Genomic DNA, 23,030 nt, shown 5'->3' on the forward strand with positions numbered 1-23,030 from the left:
ATGGCTGACATGACGCAGCAAAGGGCTGGCCTCCAGGAGCCTGCTGAAGGAGAAGTTGGTTCCCTGCTGGCAGCTGGGGCTGGGGCCTAGGCTGCATTTGCCAGAAATCAATATAAGGACTGTTTTGAAGTTGAGGAAGAAGGGCAGAAGATGGATTAAACAATTATACTCGTTGGAAAGCAGAGGCTTAAGTGAGATGGAGAGTGTTTGTGAGAAGCAGCAGAATGGCTCAAAAAGGGGGAAAATCAATGCCAAAATCTTGCAAATCAATACATAGACAGTGGAAGGGCTGAGGAAATGAGGACAGACACTGGGCGAGGATAAAAGTGCCCAGTTAGAGTGACACAGATGGAGCTGTCTTGATTTTATACCACTGGAAGGTAAGTACACTTCAGAAAGAGAAGGGAAAAAAAGGAACCAGGAATGAGCCAGGGGGAAAAAAGCACTTGGAGCTGCAGCCAACTCCAAAACACTCAAGTAGGCACAGGATCAAATCCAGCTTCCACTGAGGTCAACAAAGATTTCCATTAACTGCAAGGTACACTGCATCGGGCCCTCTGCTTCAGATTGTTTCCCTTTCACGAGGCCAAGCGCTGTCAGCCCAGCACGGGTTGAGGAACTTGGCTGCTGGCTGGGCTCTGCTGCCCCACAGCAGCTGCCAGGCCCACGGAGAAACACCAGCCCCTGGCAGTGTGCACAGAAACCACAAGAGAACAGAGTGCTCCCAGCCCCAGCTCATTCTCTATTCCCTTTAGAAGATTCAAACTTCTCTCCATGCAGGGCTTTTATGCACCTTTTTGCTTCCAGACATCACTAACTATGGATGAAAAAATCAACCAGAAAAAGTAAAGGTGAAGAGCTACAGGGGGGAAAATGCGCATTTACAATTAACTCTACCAAAGCTGTAATTAATCGAACATCTGCAATATTAAAATGAGGTTTCAGTGGTCAGCTATGGTTCTTGCCAGATCTAGTGGAAAACCAAAGTCAGGCCATGAACCACAAAACAGACTGAGGAAATTGCAGTATCCCAAATTTGTGGACTCAAATAAAAAAAAACAGGAGGGTGGAGTTTCCCAGCTTATTCCTACAGTGGGCTACCTAAACCTGACTGCTGCATGGTCCACATGCTCTCTGTTATTTCCCCAGTCTTACACTGGTAGATGGCAGCCTTCCAACAGATTTCAAGATTTTGCTGGAACGGAGGCCACCTTTGAGCTCAGATGCTCAATAGGAGAAATCCTTGTTTGATGGTAAACAGATATTTGGATTTGTGCACATAAAGACTTCATCTCACTCTGTGCTCTGCGGGCAGTGTGAAAGGCTTTCCCCATTTTACCCTCCTGCCTGGCTGCACTCCACCGGCATTGGCAGAAGCTTGCGTTCTTGCTGTACTACAGGGTTGTCCAGCAACATTTTTCATTCAGAAAGCTCCTCGTTGCCAAGATGTATTTATCATCCAAGTGAAGATTGCACAAGAGGTTACAATAAGTAAGACTTTTTCCCAAGAACATTGTGTCTGAAGGAGACAACAGGTCCTCCAAAATTTGGCAAGGGTAATTAATTGCTAGCAACAACAAAAATTAATTACTTGCTTTCCATTCACCAAGAAGGATGGCTGACAGATGCAGGAAACAGATACAGGTTCCCTGCAAAATGAAAAAAAAATAAAGCTCATGCCAAAAGAGATGATCCAGCATTGATTACAAGCCTTTCTGCGATAGCCCCCCATTGCAGAATTTTTCATTCATTATTTTAAACATGCAAAACCCAAGCAGTTCAGGAAACAATGTGTACAATGTACTCAATCAGAACTGCTGCAGCCCCACAGAACAGAGAAACCTATTTTGCAATATTCTCTCTCCGTAATTATTCTCTAGTTGGACACTTCATCCAATTTTGTACTCGACTTTTGTTTTGTCTGTTTTCAGGTTGCTAACATCAGGGGCTAAATTTTGCACATAAATTCCCATGCCTACCATAATCTTGATTAACATATTCTAGCTACATAATTAAGATATTATCCTGAGTGTCATTAGTGCTTTTCAGTTTTAGTGCATCAGAAAAGCAGGAGGAAATTAGCAGAGGCAGAAACCTACTGAGTGCTGCAGCTCTGCTTAGTCCATTCTGAAACTATGTGAGCCATTCAGAAACTAATAGATATCTGCCCCATGATTAGTTAGGGCTGTTTTCTGCCCCAGCTGCTCCTGTTACAAACTCCTCCAAGCTATCCTGCTTAGGCAATGATAGACCTCCCTCCCAGCCTAAATTATGCAGGGTCAGTTTACTGCCTCTGATTTTAGTTTGGATTGTCTTTTCACAGCAGTTCTGCTGTTACCTACAAAGTGAGCCCCCTTCATCCTAAGGGATTTTCACAGCTTGGCCTCCAGGGCTGAATTTGTGTTCTTCTGTTAAATGGGAATTTTGTTCCCTTTATTGGCGTAGTAGCGCATCTCTGTATCAAGAAAGATCAGACAGGGACATGATTTTGATAAGAGGTGGACACCCCATTCTTGATGACATGCCAACAGTGGTGGAAAAGTCATCCTTGTGGTAAAGTCACTTGGGGCTTTAATCCTGGCTTTTAGCCCTTACAGCATTTCTACCTTTTGTGCTCCTGAATTATTTTTAATTCTGCTAGCACTCCAGCTCTGAAGGTCATCCATTCTTTTGGCTGGATGTTTTAGCTCTGCTTTGCATTGACTATGCATTCCCACCTCACATTGTCAGAGTGCTTCCTTCCTTCTTTTTTTTCCCCTCATACCAGGCTTACCAGGGGTTAAAGTATGCAGAGGAGACACACTGCAGCACATAAAACTAGGCAGACAGAAAAAGAATATAGGCACCTCACAAAATGTAAGACTCACTAAATTAAATCACTTCAACACACAAAAAAAATACATGACTGTGAATTAGGAATGGGGAATTGCAGGTAAGGAACAACTTTAACCAGATGTTTTTTATACACATTTTCAAGGGATATTTGCAGAACTAACAAAGGGAGTATGTGCAAAAGACAGAGGAAGGATTTTATAAATGATACAGTGCTCTGGTAAAGGCCCTATCAGAAGAAAAACAAATAAAAATAAATCTAATGTGACAGTCATTGCTATGCCACTGCTCATTCTGTTTGCCTTCCAACACTTTCAGTCTTTATTTAGCCAGTCACCTACAGAAGACTGGTATATTTACTACTCTGTTTGTACAGCACCCAGTACAATGGGGTCCTGTTATTGTGTTTATGGCAGCAGGATAACTTACTGTTAAAATAAGGCAATTAAATCCAGGCCAAAATATACAACTTGGAGTACTAGGCAAAAAGATGGTGGAGGGTGGAAGTGTCAGTTCTACTGGGTCCCAGCACAGAAACCCATGCATCATGATCACCACAAACCAACTCTCAAATGAATTGCCTTAATCCTTAAAGCCACAGAATATGACACATCCCACAGAATCACTACAGTTGCAAAAGACTTCCACTCAGTCCAACTTTCGACCAAACATCACCACATCAACGAGACCCAGGGATGGTGACTCCACCACCTCCCTGGGCAGTCCACTCCAATGCTTAATCACCTTTTCTGTGAATAAATTCTTCCTGATGTCCAAATATATTCCTTCCATAGCTCTATTTGCTATTGCTATGGAAAGAATCAGACAAAATAAAACAACAGTAACTAGACCATCTGGTTACTTTTTTTCATTTACAAAACCCTTCTTTTGGTGATTAAAGTGCTTCTAATACCATTTAGGATTTAAAACAACTCTGGATGGTTAAAAATCAAACAAATGAACCAGACAAGTGATACCAATATTTGAAATCTATCACTTTAGTTTTTGTATTTTATTAGCCCTAGAGTGAATAGAAAGTTCTCTCACAAGTATCACAGAAAAGACTTTTCTACTGTTTTTTCTCAGCTGCTTCTCCTTAAGTTGATGACTAACCAAAACTATTTATGTTCTTCCAAGACAAGAAAAAAATGCTATATAGATTTAGCAGCAGGATAACAGCTACCATAACACCTTCACCTTCATCTTATAAAGGATAAAAGAGAAAAAAAAAACAGAGCTGAGAACAGCAACTGGAAATATGACATAACTTCTTGTCAGATGTCTCAAAAGATACCAGTTATATCAAAATACTTTTTAACAGTATGCAACTTATACTTCCTAGCAGCATAGAACTAATTTTATTTTTTTTTCCTGGTATTAGTTTGTTTTTTTAATTAAGTCTGTATATTCCACTCCCCCACCACAGCTCATTACAAGACACACTGTGTTTGGCCATGGGCATTTCACAGGGGACACCTCCCATTTTATACTACAGTCCTTGTGCTCCACGAGTTGTTCAAATACAGCTCTTCCCCTGAAAAGGAGAGATATGAACTTCAGGCTATAAGCCAACCCACGGTCCTAAAGTTAAGACATTTGGAAATAAACCAAGCACGGCTGCTCAACATATTTCCAAACAAATGCCTGTAAAATGAACAAAGTATTTATAACAAGGCATCTCCAGACAAAGAGTGCATATGTAAACACTTCAAGAAGCTCTGATGAACAATTCAAGAGGTGCAATCTGTTTAAAGAGAAAACACACATGCACTGCTATGTCCATTTTCAAATCCAATCAGAAAATTTCATCAAACAACTCCTGTTGATGCCTCAGAGAGTGTGTGTATGTACTGACACACACACAGGTATTACATAATGTCTGCACATCTGTGTAGATTATTTCCTTTAAAATAATCTAATTTCAAGTGAGCTCCCTAAAAGCAATATGTAAAAATAAAGAAGACTCTTATTTGTGTCACCAGTCTGATAAAACAAGTAATTCAATTATATTTGCATATACATTTATTGGACCATTAAGCACAACAGACACTCTGGAAAAGATCTGGAAAGGGGGAGGCTGAAGGAAGCTGGAAGAGGTCCTGCTCCAGGCAACAAAGCTGCACTCTGCACAAAGCTCAAGTGTCATGAAAGAACAAACAGGCAAGGAAAGAGAGACCACAACATTAGGAATAATAATAAAGTGAGTGAAAATAACTAAGAGCCACCATGAATACCACGAATACCACTTTTCTTTTCTTCCTTTCTTTCAAGTAGTCTGGAAAGGAAAAACAGACCTGAGCTGCTCTCTTCCAGCCAGGACACAGGCATGAGAGGAAGAGGAGCAGGGTGCAGAGAGGAAGGGGAGCAGGGTGCAGAGAGCTTGATCATAGAGGCAACTTAATAGATAGACCTGAGGAGCACTGACAAATAACCTGTTCTCCCTGTCCACACCAGCCTTGGAAAAAGCACATTTGTGTCTGAAAAGCTGATGGCACAAGCCCTCTTTTCCCAAATATTTGGTGAAGGGAGTATACTGCAAACTTAATACAAGATCTGTGGTGATTTGCTGCCTACCTCAAAGGCTGTAATGCCCCTTTCTGAAGGCACCTGCTTGCTCCCCCAGCTTTTCAAAGAGCACACACTCCTGATTTAACAACCATACTTGGCTAACAGTAATAGGCAATATTAGTAGTTCCCTGAGTACAGAAAATTCCCCTTCTGGAAAACACACTGCTTCAGATCCCACATCAGCAGAGAGTTGTAAGGAACGAGCACACAGCATTCCATTTTGAACGCATGTAGTACTTGAGAACTATCTATATTCCAAAATTCACAGGGATCAGGTTTACCTTAATGGTAGAATAAAGGAGGTGGGGGGAAAAGTGTATTTGTACACCTGCTGTGCTCGAATTATCCCCTAAATGCACCAAATCCTTTCTACCGTGATGGCACCCTGAAGCCTTCTGCATTGGGCTGAGCTCTACACAGACACAAGAGAATAATCCTATTTTGAAATGGATTTCTAATTTAAAACAGAGCAAACAATTGTATATAGAGCCATAACTGTTCCTCATTACTCTTAAAGTATGCTCATTGGAGAGCTATTTAAACTATTTAGAGTTCAGGTCTAAGTAAATGACCCATGTGGGTCCATCAACAGACAGAAAGTTGGACAAATCTCTCCCAACCCTTCCTTAGCACTGGAGCAGGAGCACTATTAGATGCTAATTCACAAACCTTACAGTGAGGGAAATCATGTTATAAGCAGCATTTACAAATTACTGCACTGGCAGGTTTACATTACAGAGCAGCATGGAGGAGCTTTGCTTACTTCATGCATGAGTGAATGCACATGCACACACGTGCAGCTGTGTACATAACTCCTTTCCAAAGATCCTATTTTACTTTCCTGAAACCCTCTCACTTTGGTTACAGAAACAGGGAACTTCCCAACCTCTGGACACACTTTGGTAGCAGTTTCAGCCTGGGCTCCAGTTGACTTCTGTCTGGCAGCTACTGTAGAGACCTGTAATCCATCACTCAGTGTTTCAGCCACATGCCTTGCATTAACCAGTGTGGCTTAAAAGCTTCTCCTGCTCCCACAAGGCAAGGCACAGCACTATTCATCCACACCTTTAGTATTGCAAAGGTAAGGTACTTTCTACAACAGCTTTAAAACCCTGAGGAAAAGGAAACAGAGGGCAATTAGTAAACAAATTCAAGTATATGCTCATGAATTGTCTCAAACCAAGCACCACTACAGTCTCCTGTAATGTTCACTGAAATCCCTTTCCAGGTTCCTGTTCACATTTTTTAGTAACTTATGGGTGTGATTGCACTCATCATCCCCTTTTCATACCAAGCCAAGCACTGGGCAAACTCTGAGGCTTACAACTAACTCAAAGAACAAGAGTCATCTACCTGGTATCCCAAAGCAAATCCTTGCTACATGGCACAGAAGTCCAAGCCGGTGGAGAGTATTTTACTAAGCCTCTCAATTTGAATTTGCATTACTAAAATGTTGAATGCCACACCTCTCATCTCCCTGTTTTCTACTTTCTTTATCCAGCAGTAAAGTAGTTGAGCTGGTGTAAAGAGAAGCAAACAACCATTTCAGCAGCAGCACTGAGCAGCAGAGTTTGCCAAAAGCTAATAGCAGACAACATCAGGTGTTACAGCCTTTATAACTAGGAGGAAGGTAGGCACGGGGCAAGAATCTTCAAATTCTTGGTTCAAAAACCCCACCACCATTTGGTTTGAAATTTTCCTCTGGATTGGCATGATTTACATCCAGAAAGCAACAATGAATCCAGAAACTCAATTTAAAGAGAGAATTTCGCTTGAAAAGACAAGACCAGTAACACACACAGGAAGTATTTTATCAACACTTCTTCATAAAGCACATTGAAGTAATTAGCAGAGCAGGAAAGGTGCTGTGCATGTCACCAATGCAATCAGAAAGTTTTCCTACCAAGAGAATGGGTAGACTTCAGCCAGACTATTTCCTCCACTTTTGCCCTTGTCTGACTAAGCCCAACGAAACATGCAAACTCAGCCAAGAGTGCTCATATTAATACCAATGTAAGTACTAATTTGAGGGTATTAATAACACTGCAGCACCCAGCAAAGAACCTATACAAGTTACTGGAAAAAAAAATCATAGCAAGCTGCCTTCAGGAGTTTATTGATTCCACTGGAATCTCACTAAGTCTCAACACACATAGAACATAGCAAAGAGCCTTGCTCAGAAGACATCTTCAAAGTTGAGGTAGAATTGAGCCCAGCCTCGAGGGAAAGGTGCAGCACACACCAGAACAACATAGTTGTTTCCAGAAGGGTGCTCCAGGACAGCTTCATGGCCAGTCATGTGCCAGGATCCTCATATATGAAATCTGGCCATGAATAAGAAATGAATCTTCTACACTGCACTCTGGAAGTCCAAATGAGGGTCCCAACACTCAAGGTGTGCAATCTTAAAAGATAAAAACCAAAACCCCACCTATTCCTGATGCAATGCATTTTAAATTACTAAATACATTAAGATAGCAAATTCCTGCAAAAGCAACACCTTGCTGTGCAAAAGCCAGCTGTCATTTAAGTCTACTCTTGGAATTGGGTTCTTTCATGTTCTTTCTCTCAAGCGGGATATTTTGTGGTGGTTTTTTTTTTGTATTTACTTTTGGATATTTCGTGCAATTACACTTATTAGCAACCAGGGCATATTTGCTGCAAGATCAGCAGGCAATCCATGCCCTCCTCTAGACCTCCTTTTCACATCCTGAGCTGCAAGAATGGTGGCACGACCCCCTCCTGCTAGCACACGCATTTCCCCCTCTTTTCTTCTCTTCTTTTTTTTCTCTTTTTGTCAGAGACAGCAGTTTCTTACTCTATCAGGGTGAGTAAATCAAGTGGATAGAATAGCAGTTCAATGAAGGTTTCATGATGAGCTTATTCCTCTTCATTAGCAGCAAGTGATGTGTTTGCTAATTTTATTGCTCACGCGTTAGCAAAAACACGTTTGGCTGGCATTACATTTACAATATGCTATTTGTGTATTAAAGCATTTCTTTTCAGTGGCCACAGACACCAAGATGAGGGCTTCCTACTGCTTTTCTTTATACTAAAAAGATACATATCTATTGAGTTATGTAGAAAACAGGATTTTCACAGATATTCACAGACTTTACAAATTATTTTTAGACACATTGGATATGAGGAACTTGTAAACAGGATATTTAGACTCAGCAAGATGAGTTAGGAAGTTTACTGTCCAGGAATAAAGCCCCAAAGCATACAAAAGAATTGTGTCAAAGACTGGAAATTGTTTTTGTGCTGCCAGAGACAGTTGTTACCCACAAAGTTACATAGTGCTACAAATTTGCAATGCATCAGTACTTTTATGGCATTTCTCCATATTCAACTCTACACATTGAATTTTGTACCTCTTCCTGTTAACAGTGCCTCTGCCATTTTTAATGAGCGCTACCTACTTAAGTCATTACAAATTTTCTTTTACTTCAAAAGATTTTAACATTTAAAGAGTGATATTCCTCTACCTGTTTTTTCTTGTAGGTGGTTTGTTGAGTTTTAAACCATTAGAACTTTGAAGCATTGTTTTAAAGCCTCCAAGACAAGGAAAATTCAAGTGAAGGCAGCAAACTTAAACAGTCTGTTCATATTCAAGGTCAAGTACTAATAATTTTTCAAACAAGGTTCCAGAGTACTCTTGATATGGCCTTTAGAAGTTTATGAGAGTTTGGCTCCCCTACTTTTTCTTTGGGGAGTACTTTAAAAGAACTTATAAAACCTCCAGGATACCTGGCTGGAATGCATTACCAGTGAACTGTTCTCTCCTTTGAGGATTTGTACCACAATGGGACCCCAACAGACAGCAAGCAGTAATGCAGAGTCTAAAATAAAGAATATATATGAGAAACACAGCTCTGCTGTGAGACAAATGAAGGCTACTTTCTCCCTCAGCCTCCCAGTGCAACACAGCACACCTCACGTGACTGAAGCAACATCTGTGTTTTATCTTGAGATAGGATTCCTAATATTTTTCTGTAGAGACACATACACACACAGAGAACCCAAGTGCTGTGCAAGGCAACTTGCCCTGTATTTATTGTTCAGAATAGGAAGAGGGAAAACTTGTACAGAAAATACTATTTTTAAAAATTTTCTTGGCATTTTGAATTTCATGTGTTAATTGTAATGCTATCTTTCTTTTTTCCCCCCCAAATTCTCATTCAAAAACATAAAAAGGCATTTGTTCAGTTTTTAACATTTTAAAATCAATATGCTCAATCCAGTAATGCAATATACACTGCACTAGGGATCTCATTAGACATTTTCCAGAAGTCTCCATGCAGCTCTTGACTAAGTTTCATTAACTCTATAAAATACATATATATAACTACAGCTCCAAAAGTAAGAACTGTTAAACAGCACTGACTGGCATTTAATGATTTTCAAGGCTACAAAAATATCTCTTTGTACTAAACGCCTCATACGACTCAAAGTTACCACAGCTTTCTGCAGTTGCAAGATAAGACTCTCAAATCTACCAATGCTAGAGGCAAAAAAAGAAAAAAAGAAAGAAAAAAAAAACCCTCAGTCAGATAAAATATCTTAAGGTCCGGCTTTTTACATGTAAAGCAGCCGCAGCAAAATTATTCACATTCTTAGCACATAGCTGACCAGGACAAGATTCCACAGAGAGGTAAACAATTCCCCCAAGAGAGCAGCTGCATCTTCTTCAGACTGGGAGCTACAGGGGGGGAGGGAGAAATGCCCACTGAGGCCCCCAAAAGTGGTGAGAAACATGAAGAAAAGACTACTTCTGCTCGGTGATAATGCTTCACTCCACTGCTCCTTTACTGAGCTTCTTGAGAATAGAGAAGTGTTGAAATAAGTAAACAAATAAATAAATAAATGAAAAATAAATTGAAGCCAGTTAGTAACATAGGCTTTAATTAGTGTCCTAAAAGAACACTGTAAGCAGGAATCCAAGTTCAGTTCAACACAGAGGAGTGGGGGATAAATATTAGATAGTGTTGAACAGAATGGAAAGGAACTAAAACAGCTAAGTCATCCAGCTTTGCTTTTATTGTGCAATTATTTTCAAAAGTACACATGACAGAATAAAACTATTTCTTTCTAGGTTTCCACATTATCTCTGAAATTGTCCTTTTTTAAATTGTTTCTTTTTCTTTAACAGTATCTTTACTCAGTTCACCTCACTGTTACTTCTGATGGCTACCAGCCAAGTGGCACACTTCAATAGTCAAGACACACAGTCCTGAAGAAGCATCTTTCTCACCCTGCTCCATTTACATGCAAAAGCTGTGAGATGTATTTTGGCTTGTTGTAAGAAAAGAAATCCTCTGGGAAGATTCTCCTCAATGCCATCTCCTTTCTCAGAAACCTGCCATGAACCATCAATGAAATCAGCACAGCAATGTAGAAAACAACCACATCACTACATTTAGCATTCATAACTCACTGTTCACATACCTGTTCCAACTGCAAGTGTGTTGGCAGACAACTATTTCTGTCTTGTCCCTGGCTGCCTGTCACTTCTCCCTGTGCCCGATGTATCCCCTGCTTCCCTCTTGCCTGACCACACTTGCCACCAGAGCCAGCTGGGTTAGCACAGACCGGTGATCCAGCTGTTGAAGCATTTTGCCCCACGACAGCTAGGGTTAACTCCAGCAGCAGCTCAGCTGGGGCAGTAAGACCTCACCAGAGGAGCAGAGGAAGAGTAAGATAACACAGCATGGAGCAGATGGGCCTCCCTGGAGCACAGCTGGAAGGAGGAGAGCATGTGAGTGCAAGGCTGAGATTTCTCTCAGCATTTCCTCTGATGGTGGTTGACAGCCAAGGCAGCTGCCACCACTCTCTACTTCTCTGCCGCTTTCTGTGCCTCCCCCGTCATACCCCTCAATTGTGCTCCTGCCCCTCCCATCATCCCCAAAAACTTATTTTTAACCTGGATCACTTCTCTGGTCTGCCACTGCTCAGCTCCACAAACACTGTGCTGGCACAGCTCACAAGAAGGAACTGGGGAGAAGCAAGAGGGAACATGGGTGGCTCTGGCAGCAACAACAAAAGCTGCTCTCCTGGAAATGCAGCCCAGGAGTCTCCTCTACTTCCTTCACACCAGCCTACAAACTTCCCAGGTGAAAGGAATATGCTTGTGTTAGCTCAGATCATAAGGTTTATTTTGTTTTTTTTTTTCTTTTTGCCTCTGCGCTGCATTAAGTGCAGTATTTCGTATGTTGGTATCATACTAAGTTTAACAAGCTAATCCCTCCCTTACTTGTGCAGTTATCACCTAATATTTCAAGGCAAAACTAGGACATTTTTCAAAAATACATTTGATCATTTAAAAAGATATAGCCAAGGGGAAACAGTCTTACATGACAGGCTATAAATCAACATGTTAGACGAGTAATTTTAAACCACAGAAGAAGGAAAAAAAATCTCACTGTATCAAGCCAATAAAAACCTTCTAACACTCTAGAATATATTGGACCTATTCCACAACAACTATATTTCTTATGAAAATACAGTATTTTCAACTCTAGAGAAGTCTGAACCTGATTAAACTGAAACAAAGGAGAGAGAGGAAAACAGAGCAGAGGACATGATTCTACTCACCTTCAAAACTGAAGTCTGAGGAGGGAGTTTGAGAAGGTTCAAACAGATATATTCTCTTGAATAAGTCACTTAGTGTTGACATATTTGCTTAGTAGTTCCCAGCAATGCTGGCAGGGGATCGCTATTCCTCACCTCTCTCCTTCAAGCCTTTACTCAAACTTCTAGGAGACTCTTATTTTCCAATGCTTTCAACCTATATAATTTGATAGGAGAACTGCCAATTGTTTTTCATGCTTCATTACTACTATTAAGTTCAATACTTGGCCCAGTATCATTTTGATAAATGTTCACTGATGACACAAAGCTGGGAGGAGTGGCCAATACCCCAGAGGTCTGTGCAGCCCTTCAGAAGGACTTTGACAGGTTGGAGAGAAGGGCAGAGAGGAACTGTCTGGAATTCAACAAAGGCAAATGCAGAGTTCTACACCTGGGGAGGAATAACCCCAGGCACCAGCACAGGCTGGGGGTGACCTGCTGGAAAGCAGCTCTGTGGAGAAGGACCTGGGGGTCCTGGTGGACACCAAGCTGTCCATGAGCCAGCAGCATCCTCGTGGCAAAGAGAGCCAGTGGGATCCTGGGATGAAGAGCAGTGCCAGCAGGTAGAGGGAGGAGATCCTGCTCCTCTACTCTGCCCTGGTGAGGCACATCTGGAATGCTGTGTCCAGGTCTGGGCTCCTCAGTACAAGAAAGACACAGAGCTCCCAGAGGGGGCCCAGCAGAGGGTTACAAAGATGATTACTGTAGCGAAGCATCTCTCCTGAGTACAGGCTGAGGGAGCTGGGCGGTTCGGCCTCAACAAGAGGAAACAGAGGGGACCTCAACAATGTATATAAATGTATAAAGGGAGGGTGTCAAGAGGATGGATCCAGGCTCTTCTCAGTGGTGCCAAGAAATAGGACAACAGGCAACAGGCAGAAACTGCTGCACAGAAGTTCCACTTGAACATGAGGAGGAACTACTTTAATGTGCGGGTTACCGAGCACTGGAGCAGTTTGCCCAGAGAAGTTGTGGAGCCTCCCTCACTGGAGATATTCAAGGACCATCTGGGCACAATCCTGTGCCACGTGCTCTAGGATGGCCCTGCTTGAGCAGGGAAGTTGAACCAGATGACCCACTGTGGTCCCATCCAACGTGACCCATTTGGCAGTTCTGTGAAATTCTTACCATCATCAGCATTGTTATTATTAGAGCCCATACTCAGCTGCACAAATACTATTTAAAGGCAGCAGTGTTTCTTCTAAGATCTTTAAGGGTGCAAACATTAAGAAACAAAAAGAGACAAGTGATCACTTTCCTTCCTTGAGAAAAAATATTCTTAAAATTGAGGTCTACAGCAAAACCACAATGAGCAATATTCTTTTTGAGTATTTCAGCAGCAAAATGAAAACTGGCCCATGCTTCAACAGGGTAACAAGCACAACACTACATGGCATGGGAGGGAGGATTAGTAAGACAGAGTTTTGGAAACTAAGACTCAACAATGTGCAGTAGTGCACAGGTGAATATCTTAATTTCTGCATGAAGTAAAAATAATTCAGTTTCTCTGCACCTGTTTGACAGAGCTGCCAAAGGTAAGGACGTATGCCTGGTTAGGCAATCAAATTTCAACTTCCTAAACTTGCCCTCAGAGAACTGGGTGGAGACAGTCCTCCTACTGATTGTTAATCTGCAAGCATGTTGCCAAGTACTGTTATATATGTCCCTGCATCAGACCACACTGTAGGTTCATGGGAAGATCTGCGTTTTTATTCTTCAAAGGTGCCAAGCACAAAACAAAGCTAAGCCTCCATGGTGATGATACATGGAGATGGTCCCCTGTATTTTGATGATCAGGTTCACTCTACACTGAGAGGTCATCTTAGGGTAGTTTCTACAGTTCCAGAGAAATGGTCTTTCCACAATTCCACTTGGGCTTCCAGCTGTGTGCACACTGCCTTGGACAGTGCTGTGAGATGCAGAATCACAGATGCAGTTACTCCAGAACAGCAGTGTTCAAGCAGCGCTTCCAAGGCCAACATCTGCTTCCTGTAACAGGCATTGTAACTGTCTATTCCTCTTCTCCAAGGCATCCATCAGCATTTAAAATTCTTGGCATTATGGTTAATTACTTTTAATCAAGCTCTGCAGTGTCTGCCACCACCTTCAGAGACTAACCAGAGGCCAATGACAGGCAGGCTCCGAAGTATGTGCATACATAATATATATATACACACACACATATATACAAAACTATGTGTGAAAACCTGAATTCAGGCATGTTTTTCCACAAATGAAATATGTAGGATTTATGTTTCAGAACATGCAGTAGCTGAGGTTTTTGGAACTATCCAAAGTACTGCCTTACAAGAGAAAACAGTAATATAGCCATAGAAGTTCCATATGTAGCCCATTACTTGAGTGACTATAATGATTCTAATATATCAATTTTAATAGTCAGTTTTTAGCTTGCAGCTTTTCTTTGCAAAAGTTTAGAGCCAGGAAACTAGAGCAGAAGTACCCTAAACTGTAATAATCTGACAGCTGAAATTTTAAATGGGATCTATGTGCTAAAAGCCAAATGAGCTTTCAGTGAGTATTACAATGCTCCCATCTAAGCAACTGCTCCGCCAAGGGACTTTGCATTCTTTCCAACCTGAAATGTATGGACTGGGCCATCCCACCAGCTGACTACTCATTTATTCCTGCCCTGAACATCAAGCCTTTTTTTCAGTCCAACCCCAAGGTGTCCTCTTGTAGAAAGTTAAATACAAAGACAGTAAGAATGACAGAGATCTCTATGCAAAAATAAAACCACTGAACATCATTATCCTTTCATCTTTTCTGCATTGCAGCCTTCTCACAGTTCTACCCTAGAAAAATCAATCCAGCTTGTAATGTCTTCTGGGTAGAGACCTCATTTTTTACAGCAATGTTGCACCAAACAGCTTTATTCCAATGTCAGGGTGAAATGGTGGCTTTTTATTTGATTATCACTGCAATGCAAATGTGAAATCCAAAGCGAATAGTAAAACTCTTGTTAGCCATTTACACTGGTAATACCATCCATACCACACTGAAGTTTTACCAGTTTCTAACATGCAGGTCATAAACCAAAGATCTTGTTCTGCTAGGAAAGGTATGATCATTTTTTTTTTTTATAATGTCATTATAAATGCTTGGAAAATTCTGTGAACACTGACAGCATAATTAGGAGAGGAAAGAAGGAAAATACCAGGTAAGCTACAAGTTACAAGAATATCTTGGCTGGTTATTATAACTGGTTATTCAGTCATGCATGTAATCTGAAATCCAAGTTACCAATATTAAAGAGATTTGAACATACCTCATTTAAGGCCAAAATCTGTGCCAAACCCTAAGTCTAAGTAAATGGACTTAGCATGTGTGTGTACTGGTGAAACAGGAGGATTCTTTTATTGCTCAAAATAGGCAGCAAAACTCTGGCCCGATGAAATCACTAGGAATTTTACAGCTGATTCCAGTGAGGGCAGAAATTCAGCTCAAGAATCTTCATATTCCAGCATAGTGCGGCTGGGGGTACGATCCCAGTCTACATGCATAGTGGATCTGAAATCCCAAACACATTCCTCTTCTTTCACACTACTTTCACAAAACTTCCTCATCTCACTGCATTCTGCACAGTGGTGCTCAGAAAACAGACAGGTTCTGAGCAGATTGTGCAGGCAAAAATTCACTTTTTGTCTTCTGACCCAAGCAACCAAGGTGGACCCCTGTTGTTGCAGGTGGGGTCTGAGGAAGGAGGACACTGTTACTCAGTAGCTGATGAAACTAAAAGACCTTCCCCACCCCCCTGCAGCACTTCCTGCAATGCTCCATACACTAAAAGTCATATAACACTACAAGCTGGACCACAGCTCAGTGCATTCCACTGCACTTTGTCACGCTTCCTTGACCGATACTATGCCAAAAATTACTAGCTTTAACAGTTCTCTGGTGAATAAAAGAGCTTTTGCAACTCTGAAACAGAGCTGAGTTTTTAATTCATGTTAAATCTGCTTTTCTGTTCTGAAGGAACATTTTTAACGCTGACTATAATTCCCCTTCTGTGCTCTTTTTACTTCTGTAGTGACTTCTGTGAAGTTAAAGGAAAAATTCAAGCTGACTAATTTTAAAAGCCTTAAAGGGATTTCAAGAATACGCCTGAAGGAAGTAAAAATATGACCTAGCAAAAGACAAAGATGAAAAAGATTCACATCACATTCATATAAATTTAGAAATACATGGCCATAAGATTCACAAGAAGGCTACTATAGACAACAAAATCCAAAGTACAGCTGCCAAGTGAGCGCAATCTTGGAACAATACAAGACTGCTCCTGCAAACATCTACTCAGATACTCTTGCAGTATAGAACTATGCCCTAACTTTCCTTTGCAATCTTTTATGCAAAACTCATGCCTACAGTTACCAAAACAACCTGATTATGAGAAAACTGTAAAACAAACATGAGCACTTAACAGAATAAAATGCTCATTATGGCAATGTTTGACTCCTCTCCAAAATACCAGCATGATGCATGTGCACCCAAAAAAGGGATCCTGCCTCCCTCCAAGCCAGTTAACTTTGCTCAAGAACTGTCGTCTGCTCCAGCCCATTTTTGGAACAGTGGGTTTCACTATCCAACCCCATCTCCAGGCTGACCTGGAAACATGCCTGCCCTGATTCCTCCTTGCATATGGAAACAATAAAGCTATTTTTACATGAAAAGCAAATCCTTTATTTTCTTAAAAACAAGAACGACCTTTGCAACAAGCACAGAAGCCAGGCGTTTCAAGTACAGGAGGGTGTTACCTGAAAGTACAAAAAGCAATTAAGCCCTGTGGAACAGAGCATGTGGGCAGAATGAGAGGTTAAGCATGACTTTAGACAGCAAGCAAACAAAAAACTTAAAAGAGGGTGGGAGGGAGGAATGCAAGGTAACCTGGAGCTCTTCAATTCAGTAACCTGAGAAGGTGGGGAAAGCACCTCTGCAGTGACCCCCACTAGAGCCAGGAGCAGGCACACACTGGGGGATCTCTGGTGGGAACCCCACACTGCTCTCCCTGGTGTGCAGGGAGCAGTTCAGGCTCAGGCTGCTGCTTCCCCACCCTGCAGAGTGGAAGAGAAGGGCTTTCCCAACACCTGAGCATGATCCTTTCAAGCCAGATATGCCAGTTAAAACAACCAGTTTACTATTAATGCTTGAGCTCAGCACTACCACCTTTGAGACCCGACTGCCATTACCCCTCAAGTAAATGTCAAATATCATCTCTGCTCACACACCCAGTTCCTGCTTTTTAGCAGGAGCTTCATCCTTGTTATGCTTCCCATTGGCCCTCAGCATTGTCAGATACCACTCTCCTGTCAGAGTTTAAACCTCAACAGCAATACTTCCTCCCTCTATCCATTAGCTGCCATGATCTTTGAGTCAAAAAAAAAAAAAAAAAAAAAAAAAAAAAAGAAAAATAAAAAAAGCCTCTTCTCAGACTGGGAAATCACAAAACTACTATGTGAATGTGGCAAAACAAACTAGCTCTCTGTTTAGGGGCAGGAGTTTCCCCAAATTCATAGGCTCAACAGTTTCTGTGCAAGGAGGGCTCCACTAGTTTGACTCGTGGCTTGGTCTGAAGCTAGGCAATGGTCCTGCTTCTCTAAGTTCATGGGAGAGAGGAGGAGAAGGAAGTTAATGCATGGTAGAAACTAAAACAACTGGCCTGCTCCAGCTAGATGGAGATGCTGTGCTGGTGCTACGGCTGTTGCTGTTTGCTGTGTAGGGCAGGGTGAAGACTGAGTTCATACTCCACTACACAGTGGTGAGCTTGGGAGCACAAACCCTCTGGCCCAAAGCAAGAAATAGTTCTTTGAAAAGAACCAAAAAATCCTGCTAGGTATGTAGCATGGCTATTTGCTCAGAATAGTGCTTTTGGAGGTGCTGAACACATAGCAGAACACTCTGACCTTGCCAGGAATCTGTGAGAAGGCAGCTCTGCCTGCAAAGCAGAGCTGTGTCCCAGACTCTCCCTCCTGAGCAGTGGTGTTCCAGGCTCAGGGGACAACAGATTGTCCCTGGCAGCAAATCTGAGCACCCATTTCTGCCTGAATGAGGAGCAGTGCATGCAACAGCAAGTTCTCAACCTCCACCAGTTTCTAACACTTTGAAATCACTGAGAAGTTCCTGCAAAAATCTGTTGCAAATGATTTTACAGTATTACAAAGTAATACTGAAAAAATACTTTTTCTAGTTACTTTCATGTGGTTAAGAGCCCTGAAGGTTCACTTCTCAGCAAACAGAGAGATGAGGGGCGGGGGGAGGCGCACCAACGCAAATGAAAATTCTTGTGGTTTGCTTTCAAATTTGTTGGCACTTTCCAGTAAGGTCCTCTTGTAGCATGGGCAGCTGGCGTGCCACGTGTCCTGGCTGACACTGAGACTTTTGCCCACTTGTAGATTCCTAGGCTCCAGGTCTTCAATTTGCACTGCTGAACAATGCACCAGTAGCTTCTGTCCACTATTTGCACAATTGCAACACCACACATTTCACAGGTTTGTCATAAAACACCTTCCAGAAAGTACTCAATGGACATAGTGCTTGTATTAAGGACCATAATAAAAAGATTTTCTAAACAGAAGGGATGGCCAACATGCAGGAAACGATCACAGGAAGGAGATGGAAGTGAGTTTCCAGCACAGCAACTGCTGAAGAAAAATTCCACCCTGCTCCAGCACATAGCCAGCAGGTTGCTACTATGTCTGGGCAGCACAGATCACATGGGCAATCAGGGGATCATCTAAAATACAGAGATCATCTGAAATAGAATCAAACTGTGCTGCACAACCAGAAAAAACAGGCTCCACCAAGGTGTAATGCATATTATTTGGAGCACTCATTTGGAGCCAGGACAAAACCAGCCCAATATGGAGAGAATTTATCTTGATTCAAAGGTCTCTGTCTTTTGACCACAACTTTTTATATTTTTAATTGATACAACCAGATTTTTTTTTAATGGGGATACCCCACACAAATTAGTATTTCAAAGATTCCAATTACATTGATTGAATGGGATTTTATGCATCTTTATCAGGCTGACATCTGGCAGGATGGTGGAATGAACACAGCAACTGTGGCAATGCTGTAAGAAAAGCATGAATGGGACAGGTGGCTGGTTTAAGCATAGCCTATGAATCCCTGCCACTGAATGGAAGAAAAGATGCAGAAATGAAAACACACAGGATGTGCTGGCAAAGTCACGTTACAGTTGCATCTATAATTCTTTAACATGTCACACCAAATTTTTTTATATTTAAGACTGAAGTTTATAAAAGAGTTAGTCCTTAGTAGTTTGCAATTATTAAAAAAATAAATAAACTCATTTAGGGTATTCAGAGGCACATAGAAAGGCCCATAAGAGGTGTTGGATATTAGTCATTCAAACCAATGGAGCAGAAAAAGCAGTGCAATAGGACAACAGGTAAAGAAAGGAAGGTATAGACTTGAAGAGGCTGGAAGATAAGAACTGATACAGGGGGAGAACAAAACAAAACAAACAGGGAGGGAATGAAGCTGCAGATCAGCAACAGTGATCTCTAAGTTTCAGCTGACATTTGCTTTGAAATAACCCCCATCCAACAGATTCAAATAGTGGATAAAAATCCAAACGTAGCCATACAAAGACTTTTACAGGAGTAATTTTATACTGCTAGCTCTCCTTCTAGAGTCAGTCTCTTTACAGGGCAGAAACTTAACCATATTATCACCCAGTAGCAGCAGCCTTCTTTCTAATATTTTATGCATGTGAGGTGCCAGACCTTTGCAGGCTTTGGATTAAATGAGCAATTTACAAACCTTGCGTTAGAGTAATGAAGGATACAGAAAAGGAGGATAATGAAGGGTACAGAAAACAGTTACAAAATGCTTGGTCATTCAAGCAGTATACATTTAAATCCCACCATTTTCCCAATTCCCGCTGTGTTTGTATTTCTCTAAGTGCATAACTGACTGTGTGTGTCACAGTAAGTTTCACACATGCACACATACACTGATAACAATTAAAGACAAAGCAATGGCACAGGACAGTTATTTCCACAGACTGTCCTTGCCATGGCCATTACCTGATTCACAAAGTTACAGGTACACAGTGTTCTTCAGCTTCAGCCTTCTGAAAATTAACTGACCTAGAAATAATTTTTTAAAGTATTTTCATATCCTCTCTCATTCTTTTTATCCTTCACCTCCCTAAGGAAATATTTTTAATTACTTGGATTCACTCAAAATGAAGAGCACAAGTTTCTCATCAGGAAAAATCCATCTCTTACACTGCAGGGAAGCAGAACATAGCCACAAACATTAGAATATTGTTTCCTTAGACTGAAAAAGAAATCCTCAATGCAGCACCAAATCCTGTGGATTAAGTTCTCCACAAACAGCTGGCACCATGCAGACACTGCAGTCTATATCCCAACACATATATGCACACATGCACTGCTTGTACGAAACCAAATTTCTGTGTGTCCATTTGTAACCCAGAAGTTCCTTGTGAACTGCCAGTGACTGCCCAGACGGCAGGACAAGTCCATTAGGAACAAACCAGTTTTGCTGTGCTGCAGCCATAGCTGGGAGACCCCATCAAGATCAGAGCTGACAGAACCACCTCCACAGAAGCTGCCCAGTAACATAAAATCAAAAATATTCCTATCAGCAGCAGTATTTTGGGTGACATGCAGCAGATGTGTAGAGCAGGCAGACAGCAAGAGTTTGACTGACTGACTTTCACCAGGCTTTTATTAAAGCATCTTCTGGAGATGGGAAACTGGGATCTCTCTCAAGCCTGGACAACATGAGACTGCTACTGCTAGGATGAGACCACAGACCACAATGCCACAGCAAATTCAGCCTCTAATTTGGTAATCAGAAGCATTGGTAAATTTAATTTTTTTCCCCCAAAAAATAGGGAATTATAAAAACTTAGAAATAAGGGCCAGCATTTCCCACTCTAAGCCTCAGCTCCAAGCAACATAATGTCAGATCTAATCTACACTCACAATTAGGTTATGAACATAAGCAGAAGGAATGAAAGAAGTTAGATGTATTTCACATGCTATACACATAACCTACATAAGTCTAAAGCCCAAGTTAACACAAACATTTGTAGCTTTAAGCAAACAATGATCATGTGTCTGTCCCTGCTTGATTTTACTAGTGCAAATGGCATTTATTCCAGCAGTACTTGACTGTGGAACATCTACTCTATAGCTAGAGTAGCTATAGCCACAGGCAGTTGTAATACACTCAGAATTCTTGCCAAGGTCAAATAAAGGAAAACCTGGGTCTAACCAGCTGTTTCTTAAGAGTGATTCAAGGCAATGGTAGGGAATTAATGGACATATCCACTACATGAGAAAAACAGCAGCTGGCACCACCAAGTAAAAAGATTTGAAGGGCTCTTTCACATCTCTCTTCACCTACTTCAGACAGCACTGCATGCAAGCATTTGCAAGTCAGAGACAGGCAGCACCAAGAAGCAAAGAGTGTAAGTACTGAAGCCTGATTTATGGAAGATTAGGGGGACACATGGAAACACACATGGCACATGGACGTTCTCTAGGAGTTGACACTGCAAGCAGCTGCTGAGCAGAATTTGAATGCTGGGCCCATGGGAGCACCAACAAGCTGTGGTCTGCTTGAGATGGGGCTACAGCAAGAAAAAACTGAGGAAAAACAAATGTAATTGTATGTTATGTCTATTTGCCCATGCTTTAGGAAAAAGAAAATAATTTTTTAAAAAAATCACTCCACAGAAGTATGGCACACACCTGAGTATCACATGAGTGGCAAGGAATTTTTATTTTCATTGTACTGACATTTAATTAGCAGCTTTAACGTAAAATTTTAATTAGTTTGCTAACTACTAAAAAACATTCCTAGGTTGAATTGAGTTCGTAATGCATACCTTGACCTACCCCTAAAGACAACAGCATGCAAAAGTCTTGTATCAAGTCCTTTTGCTGAATCTCTAAGTTTAAAAGTGCCATTCAATTTCTTTAAGAAAGAAAAGAATCCCCACAGACCAGCAAAAAACACCCCACATTCCCCTTCCAATGCAGAGATGCTATTTTTCAGTCTCAGCATAAAATATAAAATAACATTGATTCCTCTGAGATACTAAAGCTGAAAGAGCAGCAGAGATTTAGGCTGAGAACAACATAAAAAATGCAAAAGGAACTGTTACACCCTACTACTATTGTGATATCAGCTTCCTGTTAGAATAATAATGGCAATCTTCACCTTTGGGCCTTTTATTCAGAGACTGAAGTAAATGCTTATGCAGATTTTTTAGTGACTGTGAAGAAGTAATTTCCTTTCTCACAAAAAAATAAATTAAAATCTATAGCTCAAAATTCTACTGGCAATTAAACTTTAATAAATACAGTTTAAGTATCCAGTGCAAGTTAATCCAGTACCCTGTTACAGCAAGATACAATTTTATATTTTTACATTAACTCCCAAGCTTATAGAATGTTTATCTCATATGAGGAATAGGAAAGTTTAAGATAACTCAAGATTCACATTTATCTACAGCTGAAGTCTAGCATCTGATTCCTGTCCTGTCATTTCAAACACAATCCTACTACAAAGATGTAATTTATTCTATAGTTTGAGAAAGAAGAAAAAAGACTAAGAAGAATTAAGGGCAGAGTTTAAAATATTCTTCTTCAGTACAATATTACTGCCCAGCTGCTAAATCTTGTCATGAGAAGGAGAACACACCATCATTTACAACTGTTAATAAATGTTTCCACCACCACAAAAACTCAAGGGAAAATACTTTTCTTCCTTCTGCAGGACAAGCATATTCCAAGCCATGCTCACACAGAACAACACCAAGAGCACCTTCTCAAATACATTGTGGGAGCTGTGTCCTGGCACAGAGAATCTAAGTATGCTCACTAAGGCAGTACCATCAAGAAGTGACAGAAACATAGGAAGATTGGAGACAAGAGAAAGGGCTTAGGAGAGAAAGGTGTCAGAAGCTATCAGCTGAA

General features: G+C 41.2%; 1 protein-coding gene across 3 annotated transcripts in view; it reads right to left on the minus strand.

Annotated features, from left to right (window-relative positions):
- LATS2 (large tumor suppressor kinase 2) overlaps positions 1-23,030 on the minus strand; it is a 48,661-nt gene that overhangs the window by 15,023 nt on the left and 10,608 nt on the right. Inside the window, exon 2 of one of the 3 annotated variants that reach the window (XM_058825099.1) lies at positions 1,592-1,649. The exons of the other annotated variants lie outside the window; for them this stretch is intronic. Within the exon in view, the coding sequence (XP_058681082.1) occupies positions 1,592-1,649 (58 nt within the window). The remainder of the gene's footprint in view (positions 1-1,591; positions 1,650-23,030) is intronic. 3 annotated transcript variants of the gene reach the window in all.

Source organism: Ammospiza caudacuta, chromosome 2 (assembly GCF_027887145.1).
Source record: "Ammospiza caudacuta isolate bAmmCau1 chromosome 2, bAmmCau1.pri, whole genome shotgun sequence".
Lineage (NCBI taxonomy): Eukaryota > Metazoa > Chordata > Aves > Passeriformes > Passerellidae > Ammospiza > Ammospiza caudacuta.